This window comes from Papio anubis, chromosome 11 (genome assembly GCF_008728515.1).
Source record: "Papio anubis isolate 15944 chromosome 11, Panubis1.0, whole genome shotgun sequence".
Classification (NCBI taxonomy): domain Eukaryota; kingdom Metazoa; phylum Chordata; class Mammalia; order Primates; family Cercopithecidae; genus Papio; species Papio anubis.
The window spans coordinates 11,345,513-11,361,819 of record NC_044986.1 but is presented as its reverse complement, the minus strand read 5'-3'; the positions used below and the strand labels follow the sequence as shown (position 1 = coordinate 11,361,819).

Here is a 16,307-nt window from a genome sequence, read left to right as displayed (position 1 = left end):
GAAAGATCCCTTCAAAGTCTCGTTTTCGAAGCAGTTAGGATAGACACCAGATCCCCTCTCCCACCCGCAGATGACTAGACGACTCCCTACTCAACCCAGCAGAAAACTGCAAACTTTCAGGAAAGAGTAACAAAGAGCCTCTTACAGGATGGATGCAAGCCACAGCTGAAAGCAGGGGTACTACTGAAAACGGCTTAAATGAAAGTGTACACAGTACATGTTGAGATCATCAATCCAGCTCCAGAACAGCAGCAGGTTATGTAACACTTTCTCTCCAGAACATGATCAGACCTAAAAATACTAACATCAGGGATTCCCCAACAGAACAGCCCCACCAGATCACCCACAGTACACAAGGCCGAGAAATACCCAAGACCCACAAAAAACAAAACCCACCAGGGACATGGAATTTCCAATGGAACCCTGAAAAGTCCTAATCACCAGACACTCGAGGAGAGCCTCCACTGAAAAGATAGGTACCAAACAAACTGGAGAGAGTCACTTGGAGGACACAGACCATGGCAGAAAGAAGAGAACCTTTTAAAAAAAATCCTTAGAAAGATCTCATTTATTAAGCCACCAGAGCCATAAAATAACAAGGTGTTATTAAACAAACAAACAAGAGTCAGAGAACAAAAAGACCTTCAGAAGTAAAAATATGACAGGAGAAATGTAAAAATTAAGTAGAAGACCTGAAAACTTAAAGTTGAAGAAACCTCCCAGAAGATTCTGCAAAAAAAGATGAAAAACTGAAGACAAAAGGTAAAGTCAGAGACCAGTTTAAAAGGTCCAAAAGCTAAATAAAGGCATTTAAAAAAGAAGAAAATGGAGGTGAAAAGATAGAACAAAAAATTTAAGAAAATTTCCCTGAACTAAAGGATAAGATGGGACGAGCCCCCAGATAAGAAGGGCCCCTCCAGTTCGTCTGTGATGGATTAAAACAGACACACAGCCAAACTGACTATGAAATGTAAGAACAGAGGATAGAAAAGCTTCCAAAGAGAGGCTAGGCAACAGAGTGAGACTCCGTCTCAAAAAAAAAAAAAAAAAAGAAAAAGAAATGAAAAGAAAAGCTTCGGCAGGGCACAGTGGCTCATGCCTGTAATCCCAGCACTTTGGGAGGCTGAGGCGGGCAGATCACAAGGTCAGGAGATGGAGACCATCTTTGGAGACCATCTTGGCTAACACGGTGAAACTCGTCTCTACTAAAAATACAAAAAATTAGCTGGGTGTGGTGGCGGGCGCCTATAGTCCCAGCTACTTGGGAGGCTGAGGCAGGAGAATGACGTGAACCCAAGAGGCAGAGCTTGTAGTGAGCAGAGATCATACCACTGCACTCCAGCCTGGGCAACAGAGCGAGACTCCATCTCAAAAAACAAAAAACAAACAACAACAACAAAAAGGAATGCTTCCAAAGAGAAAGAATACGTCTCAGATAAAGGTATGAGAATCAGAATACCACTGCACTTCTCAGCAGTGGTATCCTCCCAAACTAAAATAAAGTTTGAGCAGTGAATCAAAGTTTGCAGACACACAAGAACTCAAATATGTACCCCTTATGCACTTTTTCTATTAGAAGATGTGCTTCACTAAAATAAGGGAATAATCCAAGACAGAAGGGTTTCCAACTCAGGTGCTAAAAAGAATCCCCAGGCCGGGCACGGTGGCTCACGCTTGTAATCCCAGCACTTTGGGGAGGCTGAGGCGGGTGGATCACGAGGTCAGGAGATTGAGACGATCCTGGCCAACACGGTGAAACCCTGTCTCTACTAAAAATACAAAAAATTAGCCAGGCATGGTGGCATACGCCTATAGTCCCAGCTACTCGGGAGGCTAAGGCAGGCGAATCACTTGAATCTGGGAGGCAGACGGTGCAGTGAGCCGAGATCGCGCCACTGCACTCCAGCCTGGGCCACAGAGCGAGACTCCACCTCAAAAAAAAAAAAAAAATCCCCAAGATGACAGTAAAAAGAATAGCCCAGGCCGTGCATGGTGGCTCACGCCTATAATCCCTGCACTTTGGGAGGCCGAGGTGGGTGGATCACATCAGGTCAGGAGTTCGAGACCAGCCTGGTCAACATGATGAAACCCCATCTCTACTAAAAATACAAAAATTAGCCAGGCATAGTGGTGGGCGCCTGTAATTCCAGCTACTCAGGAGGCTGCGGCAGGAGAATCACTTGAGCCCAGGAGGCGGAGGTTGCAGTGAACTGAGATTGCGCCAGTACACTCCAGCCTAGACGACAAGAGCAAAACTCGGACTCAAAAAAAAAAAAAAAAAAAAAAAAAGCCCAGGCTGACTGTGATGCTTCAGGTGTAGGGGTACCCTGTTCAGATCAAGCAGGTCAGAAGGCTCCACAAGGGACTTTTCTCAAGTAGATAAAAGCGATCATAGCACTTGGTGCATTTAAACATACTAAGAAGAAACTTACATAACTGGGGTTTATTTTCAAGATAATCTGGTCCTAGTTATATAGACTGTGCAAACAAAAAAGGTAATTAGTAACTCCAAGGAGAACAAAAACTTGTGCAGGAAAAGTAATCATAGTACCCGCCATGACTCAGTTGTGAAGTATATTTACAGTTACAATGGATGTGAATACATCTGCTCAAAATTACACGACTTCTAAATGGAAAGCTGGGGATGGGGACAAAAAGGAGCTTGAATGTGGCAGGGTAACAGGAATAAGAGAAAACTAAATCCTTATCTTCCACAGAGAGAAGCCTGGAAATAATGGAGAAAACAAACAGAAAAACAAAAAAAAGCAAGTGTTACAATTATACAAGCATGTTGCTTAAAGACAGGGAGATGAAAAACCAAAAGAATTAGTTAAAATGTTTCAAGATGACTGCCAAGGGGGAAAAGGAAATGGGAAAGGGGGGTCTGGGGGACTGCTTTTTCTAAAACAAGTTTTTTTTTTTTTTTTGAGACGGAGTCTCGCTCTGTCACCCAGGCTGGAGTGCAGTGGCCGGATCTCAGCTCACTGCAAGCTCCGTCTCCCGGGTTTACGCCATTCTCCTGCCTCAGCCTCCCGAGTAGCTGGGACTACAGGCGCCCGCCACCTCGCCCGGCTAGTTTTTTGTATTTTTTAGTAGAGACGGGGTTTCACCGTGTTAGCCAGGATGGTCTTGATCTCCTGACCTCATGATCCACCCGCCTCGGCCTCCCAAAGTGCTGGGATTACAGGCTTGAGCCACCGCGCCCGGCCAATCTAAAACAAGTTTTATTGCAACTTGACACTTTATGAGCATATGTAATTCTGATAAAAATAAAAAACTTAAAAAAAAAAATCATAGCCAGAAAAGTTCATCCTCATTTATACATTCATACTAGAGAGTCTCTAACTTCTGACTAACAAGAAGCTAAGCTGTTAGCTATAAGCCCCTCTCCTTTATCTAAGCTCTCACTGTAACTACTGTTATATACAAGGTAAAAATAACCAGAAGACTAAATATGGAAAATGACTCCATAAGATGATGTGGCTGGGCCTGGTGGCTCACGCCTGTAAGCCCAGCACTTTGGGAGGCTGAGGCAGGCGGATCCTGAGGTCAGGAGTTCCAGACCAGCCTGGCCAATATGGTGAAACCCTGTCTCCACTAAAAATACAAAAATTAGCCGGGCATGGTGACATGCACCTGTAGTCCCAGCTACTCGGGAGGCTGAGGCAGAAGAATCACTTGAACCTGGGAGGCAGAGGTTGCAGTGAGCAGAGATCGCGCCATTGCACTCCAGCCTGGGCGACTAAGGAAGATTCTGTCTCAAAAAACAAAAAACAAAAAGAAGATGATGTATAATGAAATTACAAAGAGAAGCAATTCAGGAAACATTTGATGCCAGGTAAATTGCAAAAATCACATAACTACTTGTTTCGCAATGCTAACTGAATCCCCTTTTATAAAGGCAATATACTTAGAATAGTGCTTTCCATGTAACAGGCACCAAACACAATTTAGATTCTTTTTTCTCTAACCATTCCAAGTCACCCTTTTCTGATCATAGATTAAGCCAATCAACTTCAAACTTATGAATAGAATCCTGTCCATAATCCAATAAATTGCTAATTGAAGACAAATGACTTCTGCCTTAGACGATACCTTCTCTTTATAACCACGAAAGCTGAAAGAGGACAGCACAAGATACTCTGTCATTCTATTCTTTGTGTAATGACATGGTGTCAGCAAACCAGACCCCATTTTTCTCATCCTCTGCCAATCCAACAGCCAGTTAGGTAAAAAAGAAGGCTCCTGGCCGAGTGTGGTGGCTCATGCCTGTAATCCCAGTGAGATGTGAAGCCAGCTGGACTTCTGGGTTGGGTGGGGACTTGAAGAACTTTTCTGTCTCACAAGAGGATTGTAAAATGCACCAATCAGCCCGCTGTAGCTAGGATTGTAAAATGCACCAATTGACACTCTGTAGCTAGCTAGAGGATTTTGTAAAACGCACCAATCAGCGCTCTGCGCCTAGCTAGAGGTTTGAAAAATGGACCAATCAGCACTCTGTAAAATGGACCAATCAGCAGGACATGGGCAGGGACAAATAAGGAAATAAAAGCTGGCCACCCCAACCAGCAGCAGCAACCCATTCGGGTCCCCTTCCACGCTGTGGAAGCTTTGTTCTTTCGTGCTTCACAATAAATCTCACTGCTGCTCACTGAGTCTGCGCCACCTTTAAGAGTTGTAACACTCACTGTGAAGGTCTGTGGCTTCATTCTTGAAGTCAGCAAGACCAAGAACCCAACAGAAGGATCCAACTCTGGACACACCAGCACTTCGGGGGGCTGAGGCAGGCAGATCACCTGAGGTCAGGAGTTTGAGACCAGCTTAGCCAACATGGCGAAACCCGTCTCTACTAAAAATAACAAAAAAATTAGCCAGGTGTGGTGGTGCACGCCTGTAATCCCAGCTAGTCTGAAGGCTGAGGCAGGAGAATCACTTGAACCTGGGAGGCAGAAGTTGCAGCGAGCTGAGATAGCGCCAGCCACTGCACTCCAGCCTGGGCAACAGAGCAAGATTCTATCTCAAAAAAAAAAAAAAGAGAGAGAGAGAAGGCTCCTAATCAAGGATCAGTGAACCTTTGGGAGTCTTCGATCATCCTAAAATTAACAGGCAAAATGTGCTGGGCATAGTGGCTCACGCCTGTAATTCCAGCACTTTGAGGTGGGTAGATCACGAGTTTGAGACTAGCCTGGCCAACATGGTGAAACCCCGTCTCTACTAAAAATACAAAAACTAACCAGGCCTAGTGGCGAGTACCTGTAGTCCCAGCTACTCAGGTGGCTAAGGCAGGAGCATTGCTAGAACTCAGGAGGTGGACACCGCAGTGAGCTAAGATCACACCACTGCACTCCAGCCTGGGCGGCACAGCAAGACTCAGTCTCGGTGGGGAGGATATGCAAAATATTACATATTTTTGTCTACATGCCTTTGGGCAGGAGGCTGGCTCTCATCAAATTCTCAGAATGGTTTGCAACCCAAAAATAAGTTAAGAGCAACCAAGGGAGATAGCTTTGAGGACCAAACAAAAAAGTAATGGATAAAAAACTATTTGATTTTTAATTTTTCATTTCTTAAAGTAAAACTGTCTTTTAATTTTATGAGTATATATACACATTGAAATTGGAGGCAAATACATACCTCAAAATGTTAATGCACTTTTCACATTTTCTATCAAAAAAAAGGTTCAGGTGCAGTAGCTCACACCTATAATCCCAGCACTTTGCAAGGCTGAGGCAGAAGGCTCCTTTGAGGCTCGGAGTTGGAGATCAGCCTAGGAAAAGTGGCGAGATCTGCCTAGGAAACATGGTGAGATCAGCCTAGGAAACACGGCAAGACCCCTTCTCTACTAAAAAAAAGAAAAAAAAAATTTAATTTGCCAGGCCTGGTGGTATGTACAGTCCTAGCTACTTGGGAGGCTGAGGTGGGAGGATCACTTGAGCCTGGCAGGCAGGCTGCAGTGAGCCACCGTTGTGCTACTGCATTCCAGCCTGAGCAAGACCCTGTCTCAAAAAAGAAAAGAAAAAAGAAGAAAAAGGTGATGATGACCTTATAAACAGAGTAAGAGAGAAGATTCTTCTGTGTTAGGGTGAGGTGAGAAGATACATGGAAAATCCAAAAGATTATTAAAAAATCCAACAAAGACTCTGTAGGAAAACAGACTTTGGTTTAAGTTTCCCATTTAAGAAACTTAAACTGAACTCTAAGTGCAGGTGGCAGATTAAATTTAAGCCCTCTCCCTTCCAATTAACTGGACTCCGGGCTGGGCGCAGTGGCTCACGCCTGTAATACCAGCACTTTGGGAGGCAGAGGCGGGTGGATCATGAGGTCAGTAGTTCAAGACCAGCCTGGCCAACATAGTGAAACTCCATCTCTACTAAAAATACAAAAAATTAGCCGGGCGTGGTGGCAGGCAACTGTAATCCCAGCTACTCCGGAGGCTGAGGCAGGAGAGTCACTCGAACCCAGGAGGCAGAGGTTGCAGTGGGCCGAGATGACGCCACTGCACTCTAGCCCAGGCGGCAGTACGAGACTCCGTCTCAAAAAAAAAAAAAAAAAAAAAAAAAAAAAACTGAACTCTAAGTGCAGGTGGCAGATTAAATTTAAGCCCTCTCCCTTCCAATTAATTTTTTTTCAACTTTTACTTTAGATTCAGGGGGTACAGGTACAGGCTGGTGACCTGGATATATTGCATGATGCTGAGGTTTGCAATATGGATGATCCCATCACCCAGGTACTGATCGTCATACCCAAGTTGGTTTTTCAATCTTTAGCTCGCGCCCTCCCTCCTCCTCTAGCAGTCTCCGGCTTCTACTTTTGCCATCTTTATGTCCAAGCACCCAAGATTTAGCTCCCACTTATAAGTGAGTGAGGCAGGAAATTAAAGAAAAATAAAAGTAAAAAGAAAGATAAATAAGCTTTCCTGTATTAGGTTGACTTGTCCCAGAGGCAGCAACAGGCACAGCCCAGATCCAGGAAAAGCCTTGATAATATTATCTAATGTGCTCTGGAGATTCTCCCAGCACTGGACATAGGGAGAAGAAAAAACAAATTTTCCTTTGTTTTATGGAATGAGTTTATAAATTCCTGTTCTCTGTAACCAGTGACTTCAAGTATTCTGTTTTATCTGAGAAGTACAACAAATGTCATGAGAAGCCTGAGTAGGCCTGAACTACAGCTGCCTGGGCACCATAGTGAAGATTATGGGATAAGGCCAGGCAAGCCTAGATCACGGACATCTGGGTTGCTTGGCAATGGTCATGTGTAATCCTGAGTTTGTCCTGCCTCTGTATCCCTGCTTTCACGCCACTGTAAGCTTGCTTCAAGCTAGCCCACGCCCTTTTGTGAAGTGTGTATAAAAGTCTTTGTTCCGGGCCCAGTCTTTTGGACATTGAGTCAGATGGGCCTGAGTGTACTCAATAAAGATTCTCCTGTTTTAACCCCAGGTCTCTCTCGTCCTCCCGAATCCCACAACATGGGAACATGAGCCTACCAAGTAATTCATAGGAGCCTGTAGTATTGCTTGAACACAAGCACTGTGTCAAGCAATATACCAGAATGTAGAAAATCCTAAGCTAAGTCCTATAATATTTAACATCCAAAAGAAATGTGAATATTTACCAACATTTTCCCAGTATTTCCTGGCATTCATTGACAAGACTGCTAAATTAAGAGGGTATTTTTTTCACATCATATTTATATCTGAACCAATCAAAGAGTATTACTAAAAACTACTGATCAGCACATAAATACAGCATCAGTATGAAGAGAAGACATAAATCATTTACTCTTCCTTTTAAAGGACATCTACCTAGAGCGGAAATAAACATTAAAAAAGCACAAGAGAATACTAAAAAATTATACACAATCTTCACATTATAAATCCTCTTTCGGCTAATTAAAATTCTTACCTTATTGTGTACTGAGGACAACATGTTTGATTCATGACAGGTTTGTACACATATTTTCCACTTCTAAAATTATAAAAACAGTTTGTTAATGTCATATATTTTTCACTTGTACCAAAACAGCCTAGCACAGGAGCATTAAATTAAGTGTAAAAAATCTAATCAATATTGTAGAAATGTATGTAGGTTTAAGTACTATTCATAAGCCAAATAATCTTCAAAGTGCATGTACCAAACTTTAGAACTCTGCCTTTTATTTCCCAAAGCTTTACTTGAGTCCCCCAAGGTCAATCATCTCAGTTACCCTCTCACCAGCATCTGCCACTCCTGCTCTGCCTTTACCTGCCACCAATCCTCAATACCACGAGGGGAATGAGAGAAATGCCCACGATGCTGTGGGACTCATATATGTGCTGCCTGTAACAACCACATTTGGGTATTCCACATGCACCAGCACAGAGTACCCAAAACCAAGCCGGTTCTTTCCATGCATTCCAGGTCTATGGTAGTAACGGAACTGTTCATTCTGTTCTCAAGTCAGAAAGCTGGGAGTCATTTTAGACTCCTCCCTGGAATTCACCTCTATATCCTGCCAGCAAGCTTTCCCCCACTTTAAACCCTATCTTTAATTGTCCCCTCTTCTCTATCACCATTGCCACTAAGGTGACAGTCCTCATCATCGCACATCTAGATAGCGCAATAACCTCTGAACTCATCTTCCTGCCTCTCTGACCACCCCCTCAAATACCTCTCAGCCATTTGAACAATCTTTTCTAAAACAAATTCCATCACATTTCTCTTACCATAAAATCCTTCTATGACTGCCTTCTACCTTTTAAAAGTTCTGGCCAGGCATTATACGTTCATACCTATAATCCCAACACTTTGAAAAGCTAAGCTGGAAGAACACTTGCAACCAGGTGGTCGAGACCAGCATGGGCAACAAAGCAAGATCTTACAAAAAACTGAAAAATTAGCCAGGTGTTGTGAGGCACACCAGTAGTCCTAGAAAGTGCAGAGGCTGAGGTAAGAGGATCACTTGAGTGTGGGAATTCGGGGTTACAGTGAGCTATGATGATGCCACTGTACTCTAGCCTGGGCAACAGAGTGAGACCTCGTCTCTAAAAAAGAAAAAAAAGTTCCTTATCATGGCATACAAAGCCCTTTAAAATCTGACCTAAGTCTACCTTTTGAATCTCATTATTAAGTTTAAGGAAAGTTGTGATGTTTCAGCTGGTGCTCCCAATCCCGCGTCTTTGGCGAGTATTAGCATATTGTATTTACTATTACTTATATTTACACAAGGAACTTTACCTGAGAGTTACTTAAAAATCATCCACATAAAAATAACTACTCAAAACAGGCCATGTGCAGACTTTAAGGAAATCCTTATTCAAATAAACTAACTGTTAAAGAAGACATTTTTGAGACAATCTAGAAAATCTAATAAAAAGTAGGTAACAGGTAACATCGAAGAATTTTTATTAATTTTGTAAGGTGAGATATAGCATTGTGGATAAGTTAAAAAGAAAAAAAGACCTCTCTTAGAGACACATACTTACTGCCAATCTATTGATAGGAAAAATGTCATAATAACCTACTGATGCAATTTGCTGTTAAATTATTAAAAGGATGAGCAGGAGAATCAAACATTATTGGCAGAATGTTAATAACTGCTGAAGCTTAGTGATAGGTACCTGAGGTGCATTCTAATGCACTCTCTGCTTTTATAGATATTTGACATTTTTCTAATAAAGTTTTTTAAAAGAGAAAAAAATCACTACACAAAGAATATAATAAAAATTTTCTTAAACCTCTTTCCAACAACAGGAAAGCATTTTAAAGGCATGCTGTATTTTTCAAGAACCTGAGTAACCGTAGGAAGTCTCTTTGTATCTGGAAGCTTTACCTTCGCCATCCTCGGTCTATGAGATCCTGATAATCCTGTACTGTCATGGAATGTGCCCACATGCCTGAAAAAATAAGTAGTGTGTTAATTACGGCACGGTAACATTTTTCTTTTTTAAATTCAAAGTGTGATTTTTTTAAAATAGGAGTGTTTGGCTGGGCATGGTGGCTCATGCCTGTAATCCCAGCACTTTGGGAGGCCGAGGCAGGCAAATCACGAGGTCAGGAGTTCGAGACCAGCCTGGCCAACATGGTGAAACCCCGTCTCTACTAAAAATACAAAAATTTAGCTGGGTATAGTGGCAGGTGCCTGTAATCCCAGCTACTAAGGAGGCTGAGGCAGGAGAATCACATGAACCTGGGAGGTGGAGATTGCAGTGAGCCGAGATCATGCCACTGCACTCCAGCCCTGGCAACGGAGTAAGATTCCGTCTCAAAAAAAAAAAGAAAAAGAGTGTTTAGGTTAAAATTCCAAAACACTCAAATTGTCATATTGGATAAATGAAAAGTTTGTACATACTTCACATCTGTTAGTTTGGCATACATACAGCACAAATAAAAAATGACATTATATATACTTTAATTCAATAAAACACATCAAAGTCATTATATTTATTTGAGAATTAGTCAATAGTCTCTATGACATCATAAATTTAGGTCCTCACTGCAATTCAACTGCATCAGACCTTCAAAGTTTAATAATATCCCCAATGATTTAACATACTGGTCTCTTCAGAAAACTTAACAGAATGTTTTGTACTTATTAGTTCTCCTGATTTATATATAGGTATATATTTACGGTACAGTCTTGAACATTAAAAATTGGAGAAAAGCATGTAACAATATTCCTTCTAAGTGTAAGAACTAAAAGTAGCTCAAATGCCAAGGAACAGGAAGATGATTACAGGGGCTATGATGTTGTCGACATGATGGAATAATTACACAACCACGGAAAAAAACGAAGTCTATGAGGAAACATTTAAAGGCATATCAGAACTAAAGTTAAGGCTTCATGAGATGGTGGCTCAAGCCTATAATCCCAACACTTTGGAAGGCCAACGTGGAAGATAACTTGAGGTCAAGAGTTCAAGACCAGCCTGGGCAACACAGCAAGTCTCCTTTTCCACAAAAAATAAATAATGATAATAATTAATCAGGCTTTGTGGCCTGTGCCTATGCTCCCAGCTACTTGGGAGGCTGAGGTGGGAGAAGGCTTGAGGCCAGGAATTCGAGATTTGAGGCTGCAGTAAGCCATGAACGCACCACTGCACTCCAGCCTGAGCGAAGGAGCAAAACCCTGTCTCTTTAAAAAACAAACAAACAAAAAAAAAAAAACTGAAGTTAAAAAAGAAATGGGCCGCTTACGGTGGCTCATGTCTGTAATCCCAGCACTTTGGGAGGCCGAGGTGGGTGGGTCACCTGAGGTCAGGAGATCAAGACCAAGCCTGGCCAATATGGTGAAACCCGTCTCCACTAAAAATACAAAAAAAGTAGCTGGGCGTGGTGGCAGACACCTGTAATCACAGCTACTCGGGAGGCTGAGGCAGGAGAATCCCTTTAACCTGGGAGGCAGCAGTCGCGGTGAGCCTAGATCACGCCACTGTACTCCAGGCTGGGCAACAAAAGTGAAACTCCGTCTCAAAATAAATAAATAAATACATAAATAAATAAATGGATTTTTCCCTTTTGTAAACAGTAAATCACATCAGAGATATGTAAAGATAGAGACAGGCTTGATAGAGCAGGATATAGTGGGAAAAGCATGACACTGGAGTCCAACAGAAATATCCGGAAACCTGGCAGGCACTCACTGACACTAAGGAGTTACCCAATGAGCCTCAATTTCATCATCTGTAAATAAAAAAATAAAACTCACCTACCAAGTAAGTAGATGCCCCATAATAAACAGTATTAAAATTAAAATCGAGATACTAGAAATTGATTATTATTTTCTCTTGATGGAAAGGCTGCAGGCAGGTTTCTTCGACAAAATGTGAAACACAAGACATTTATGTTAGCCAATTTCCTCTTACCACAATTACTGGGAAAAAATAAGTAATGACCTATTAAAACATTAATTTTAGGCACGTTTAATGTAACTTATTGATTTTATAAATATTATAGCCAAAATACAAAAATTCTGAAAAAAAGAAAGTAGAAATCCATATCACTCTAAGGCCGTATTACCACTGTCACTATTTGGTGTGCTTCCGGGCCTTCTTCCTTTCAGAACTGTAATCATGTCGCATAAGTCATTTGCATCCTGTTGATTTCCTCCGTTTAGCTCCAAACTGGAAGCATTTTTCCATTTAGTCTTCATAATCCTCACTTCTAATGATTGCATAACTGTCTACACAAGACCGCTGCCCACAAGAAGCACTTAATAAACACTTTTAATGAAGGAGTAAATGCACACACCGTTATCGACCAAATTATTCCCCACTTATACCTTTTTCATGGAAAATGCCTGTGTGTTTTCATGCAAATCTCGTTTTCCACAAAGCTAGACTGTTCTACTAAAATAATAGATTGGACATTCTATATTGGCCAATGCATGGTAAGAGAAGAAATAAACACGATGTTTTGTTTACCAACAACGAATCTCCCCCCAAGAAATCTGAATCACGATGGAAAAACCAAACAAACTTGTGGGCTGGCTTTGCTGTCGTCGGGGTGGGTGGAGGAAACACACGGCACATAAGCAAATGGTAAAAATTTCAAACAGATCAGGACAATCTCTCGCCGGTAGCGACCGCGGTCACCAGTTTCTTGTCTTTTTTTTTTTTAAACCCAGAGATGCAAGGGGCTCATCCTGTACATTCGTCCAGGGACGTCTGATTCACACAAGACCGGCACCTGTGTGCACACCCACAGCTCCTTCTGCACCGCGTCTCGTCCTCGCTCCCGGGACGCTCCCACTGCAGCACCCACCGATCCGCCCCGGCCATTAACTACGGCTCTGGGGCATTCCCTGGCACTGCGCGCCGTCCTTCACCTCACACAATCTACCCCAGACGGGTGTCCGTCTCCCGACTCTGGGGAGACCACAACGATTTCGAGGGTCTGGGCACTGGTGGGGACTTTCCTGCAGAACAGGCACCGCGAAGCTGCCCCGTTAAGCTGGCGCCGCAGCCCTCCCGAGGGTGCCCCCCTTCGTCTCGGCCGTGGCACTGGGGCCGCCCAGGGGCTCCGGCCCCCTCGCGTCCTCGCTGGGGGACCCCGGGATCCCGAGACCCGGGCGCCCGGCTTCCCACGCCCGCCGGCCCGGCTCGCTCACCATTGGAGCGGCTGCCCGACTCGTTCTTGCAGTAGCCGCAGCGGTAGAAGTCCTCGCTGGGGAAATAGTCCACGATGCTGGGCGAACCCCCAGCCCAGAAAGCCATGGCCTCGGCCCCGCGAACGCTCAGGCGCCCGGCTCAGCGTCGCAGCCGCCGCCGCCACCGCCACCCCACAATGCAGCGCGCCGCCCGGGAGCCCCCGAGGCTCACGCGAAGCCACTCGGGCGCCCGCAGGCCCGGCCGGCCCGGCGCCTCTTGGAGCTGACGCCGGCCGCGCCATCTTGACCGAGGGCAGCTTTCCATTATTTCCGTTCCTTCTCCGTAAGGGGCCGCCGTCGTCAGTGAGGGTGAGGCGGAGAGACGGAGCGGGAAGGGAAACAGGATGGGGAGCGTTGAGAGGGGAAGGGAAGCGGGAGTCGGGGCGCGAGTCCGCTCTTGCCCTCGCCGAGGGCCTGTCCGGGCGCGGCGGGCGCGCCAGGGGTTGGGCGCGAAGCGGCAGCGCTAGCTCGGGCGTCGAGAACACTCACCGCAGGACGCTTTGCCCTCCTTGGAGTCGCAGTAACCGCAGTGGTAGCCGGCCCTGAGGCCCTTGTATTCCACCACCGACGCCATGGCCGCCGCGAGGGTCCGCTTGGGCCGACCACGCCTCTCGGCGCCCGGGGCCGACCTCCGCGAAGCGCGGGGGCCCGCGGCGGGAGGGGTGGAGAGCGAGGCCTGGCGCGGGGACCCGAGGGCGGGGATCGTGGTCGTGCCCCCAAGCCCTGCGTTTGGGCCAGTGCTTCCCACAGCTATGCGTTATCAGCCCCATTTCACAGGTAAGGAAACTGAGGACAGGAGGTTGTGATTATCCCAAAGTCATTTCCAGCGGGTCCGGATTGAAAGGTACCCTCTCAGGCCGCCCCTAGCCACCATAAGGAAACTGAGGACCGGAGGTTGTGATTATCCCAAAGTGATTTCTGGCGGGTCCGGATTGAAAGTTGCCCTCTCAGGCCGCCCCTGGCCACCGTGTAGGTGACTTGCTGGAACTGCTTCCAGACCAGCTGGCACGCACTCCAGTGCCCATGAATACAAGAACACAAGCAGGTATTCCGTGAATGGCAAGGGTTCCCAAATTAAAGAACACTTAACGGCTTTTAAAGGAAACAACTATCAAAGCTAGTTGCTGTCTGGTGCCACTAAGTCCAGTGCGACATAAAACTTTTGATAAGAGATGCTGGAAATACAGATTTTTTTTTTACTCTACAGGCCAAACAAAACAATTTTGTAGGCTGAATCCAGCCCTTGGGCCTGCATTTTGCAACCACTATTTTAAGGAAGATTTCTTAAGGAATGACAGTCTAGGGCAAAATATAAAAATGAGTTCCAGCAAGGTAATATGCCTTATCTTTCCCTCTGTGTGCACAGATAATTTAAGCCCGTCTGTCCTCATAGTTTTCCCAGTCAACAATAAAGCTGATTATGCAATATTTTTTAAAGTGGTATGTTTTAAAAAGTGAAATCATGAAACCCAGAGAAATAGAAATAAACTTTTGAGGTGAGTTTCGACATTCTTGACCCCAAGGGCCTGTGTTGGATATGTACCTAGCTGGAGGAGGTTTCTTGGTGGCCTGGTGACTTGTTAATACTGCCAAGCATCACTTGTGCCTCCCACAATCGGATGGCACCTAAGGAGTGGCCATGTAATAGCCAGCAGTGTCTCAGGGGTTCCTCTAACTTCTTAGACTTGAAAGCTGCATGCTATGTCTCAGTATTCATGTTCTTAAGTCAAGCTTCATCCATTTTGTTCTTTATGGCAGATTTGACTATTCCCAGTCCTTTCCCAGACCAGCTCTCATTTTGAACAAAAGCAAAGCCTGTGAAATGCGTCAGAAAGAGAGCAGAATATGCTCTGGACAGAAGGTGGACCGGGAGGCTTTTTGGTCTTAATATTCCTGTCCCACTTCACTTCTGTCCCTTTAAAGCCTCAACCTTATGCTAAGTCCTACACTAACCTCTGCCAGGGCACTTCAAGACATGCCAGCCTTGAAAAATAATGAGAATGTCCAAGGTCCTAGGCATATGTGTTGTTTTTCTTTTTCATTCTTTTCTTTTCTTTTTTTTTTTTTTTTTTTTTTTGAGACAGAGTCTGACTCTTGCCCAGGCCGGAGAGCAGTGGCATGATCTTGCTTGGCTCACTGCAACCTCTGCCTCTTGGGTTCAAGCAGTTCTCATGACTCAGCCTCCCGAGCAGCCGGGATTACAGGCGTGAACCACCACACCCGGTTAATTTTTTATTTTTAGTAGAGATGGGGTTTCACCATGTTGGCCAGGCTGGTCTCAAACTCCTGACCTCAGGTGATCCTCCCATCTCACCCTTCCAAAGTGCTGGGATTACAGTCATGAGCCACTGCACCTGGCTTGTCTTTTCTTTTTGAGGCAGTCTCACTGTCACCCAGGCTAGAGTGTGGTGCCACAAGCAAAGCTTACTGCAGTCTCAACCTCCTAGGCTCAAGTGATCATCCCACCTCAGCCTACTGAGTAGCTGAGATTACAAGTGCACACCACCATGCCTGGCTAGTTTTTGCATTTTTAATAGAGATGGGGTTTCATCATGTTTCCCAGGCAAGTCTCAAACTCCTGAGCATGGGAGCTCAGCCTGCTTTGGCCGTCCAAAGCGCTGGAATTACAAGCATGAGCCACTGTGCCACTGTGCCCAGCCAGCATATGTGTTAACTCCTTTAATCCTTACAGCAATATCACAAGTTAAGAAATGTAGATCAGAGAGGCTAATTAACTTACCCAAGGTTAAACAACTAGTAACGGACATTTGGAGTGAGAAAAGGTAATAAAGATAAAAGAAATTGAAATGGAAAAGAGATAAACAAATACTAGGTTTGGAGCTGTGTGAGTTCCTAAATGTCTGCTTTGCTGAAGGTCAGAGGCAACTTTTTTGTCTTCCATGAAAAAAAAAAAATTAGCTTCATTTAGTTTCCCCCCTTTTGGGGGAAAACGGAGGACACCATTAGAATGTCGTGAGATGCTAGCAATAGACAGTTGTCTGCTTTTCATATTCTTACTTGACCGAATAAAATGGTGATGGAAAAATTTTTCAGTTCCATTAACTTTTTTTTTTTTTGAGATGGACTTTCACTCTCATCACCCAGGGTGGAGTGCAGTGGCAACCTCCGCCTCCCAAATTTGAGCAATTCTCTTGTCTCAGCCTCCTGGGTAGCTTGGATTA

General features: G+C 44.5%; 1 protein-coding gene across 15 annotated transcripts in view; it reads right to left on the bottom strand.

The window, feature by feature from the left end:
- The window catches only part of ATE1 (arginyltransferase 1), a 185,873-nt gene extending 172,113 nt beyond the window's left edge, over nucleotides 1–13,760 (bottom strand). For 10 of the 15 annotated variants that reach the window (XM_021943750.2, XM_021943748.2, XM_021943753.2 and 7 more), the window contains exons 1-3: nucleotides 13,087–13,300; nucleotides 9,811–9,874; nucleotides 7,905–7,967 (exon numbers count right to left, since the gene is read on the bottom strand). In XM_021943750.2, coding sequence (XP_021799442.1) covers nucleotides 7,905–7,967; nucleotides 9,811–9,874; nucleotides 13,087–13,192 — 233 coding nt within the window. In that variant the 5' untranslated portion in view covers nucleotides 13,193–13,300. Of the gene's footprint in view, nucleotides 1–7,904; nucleotides 7,968–9,810; nucleotides 9,875–13,086; nucleotides 13,307–13,614 lie in introns of those variants that run through there. The other 5 variants (XM_021943749.2, XM_009215509.2, XM_021943759.2 and 2 more) reach the window with 3 other exon arrangements.
- Between the last annotated feature and the right edge of the window lie 2,547 nt (nucleotides 13,761–16,307).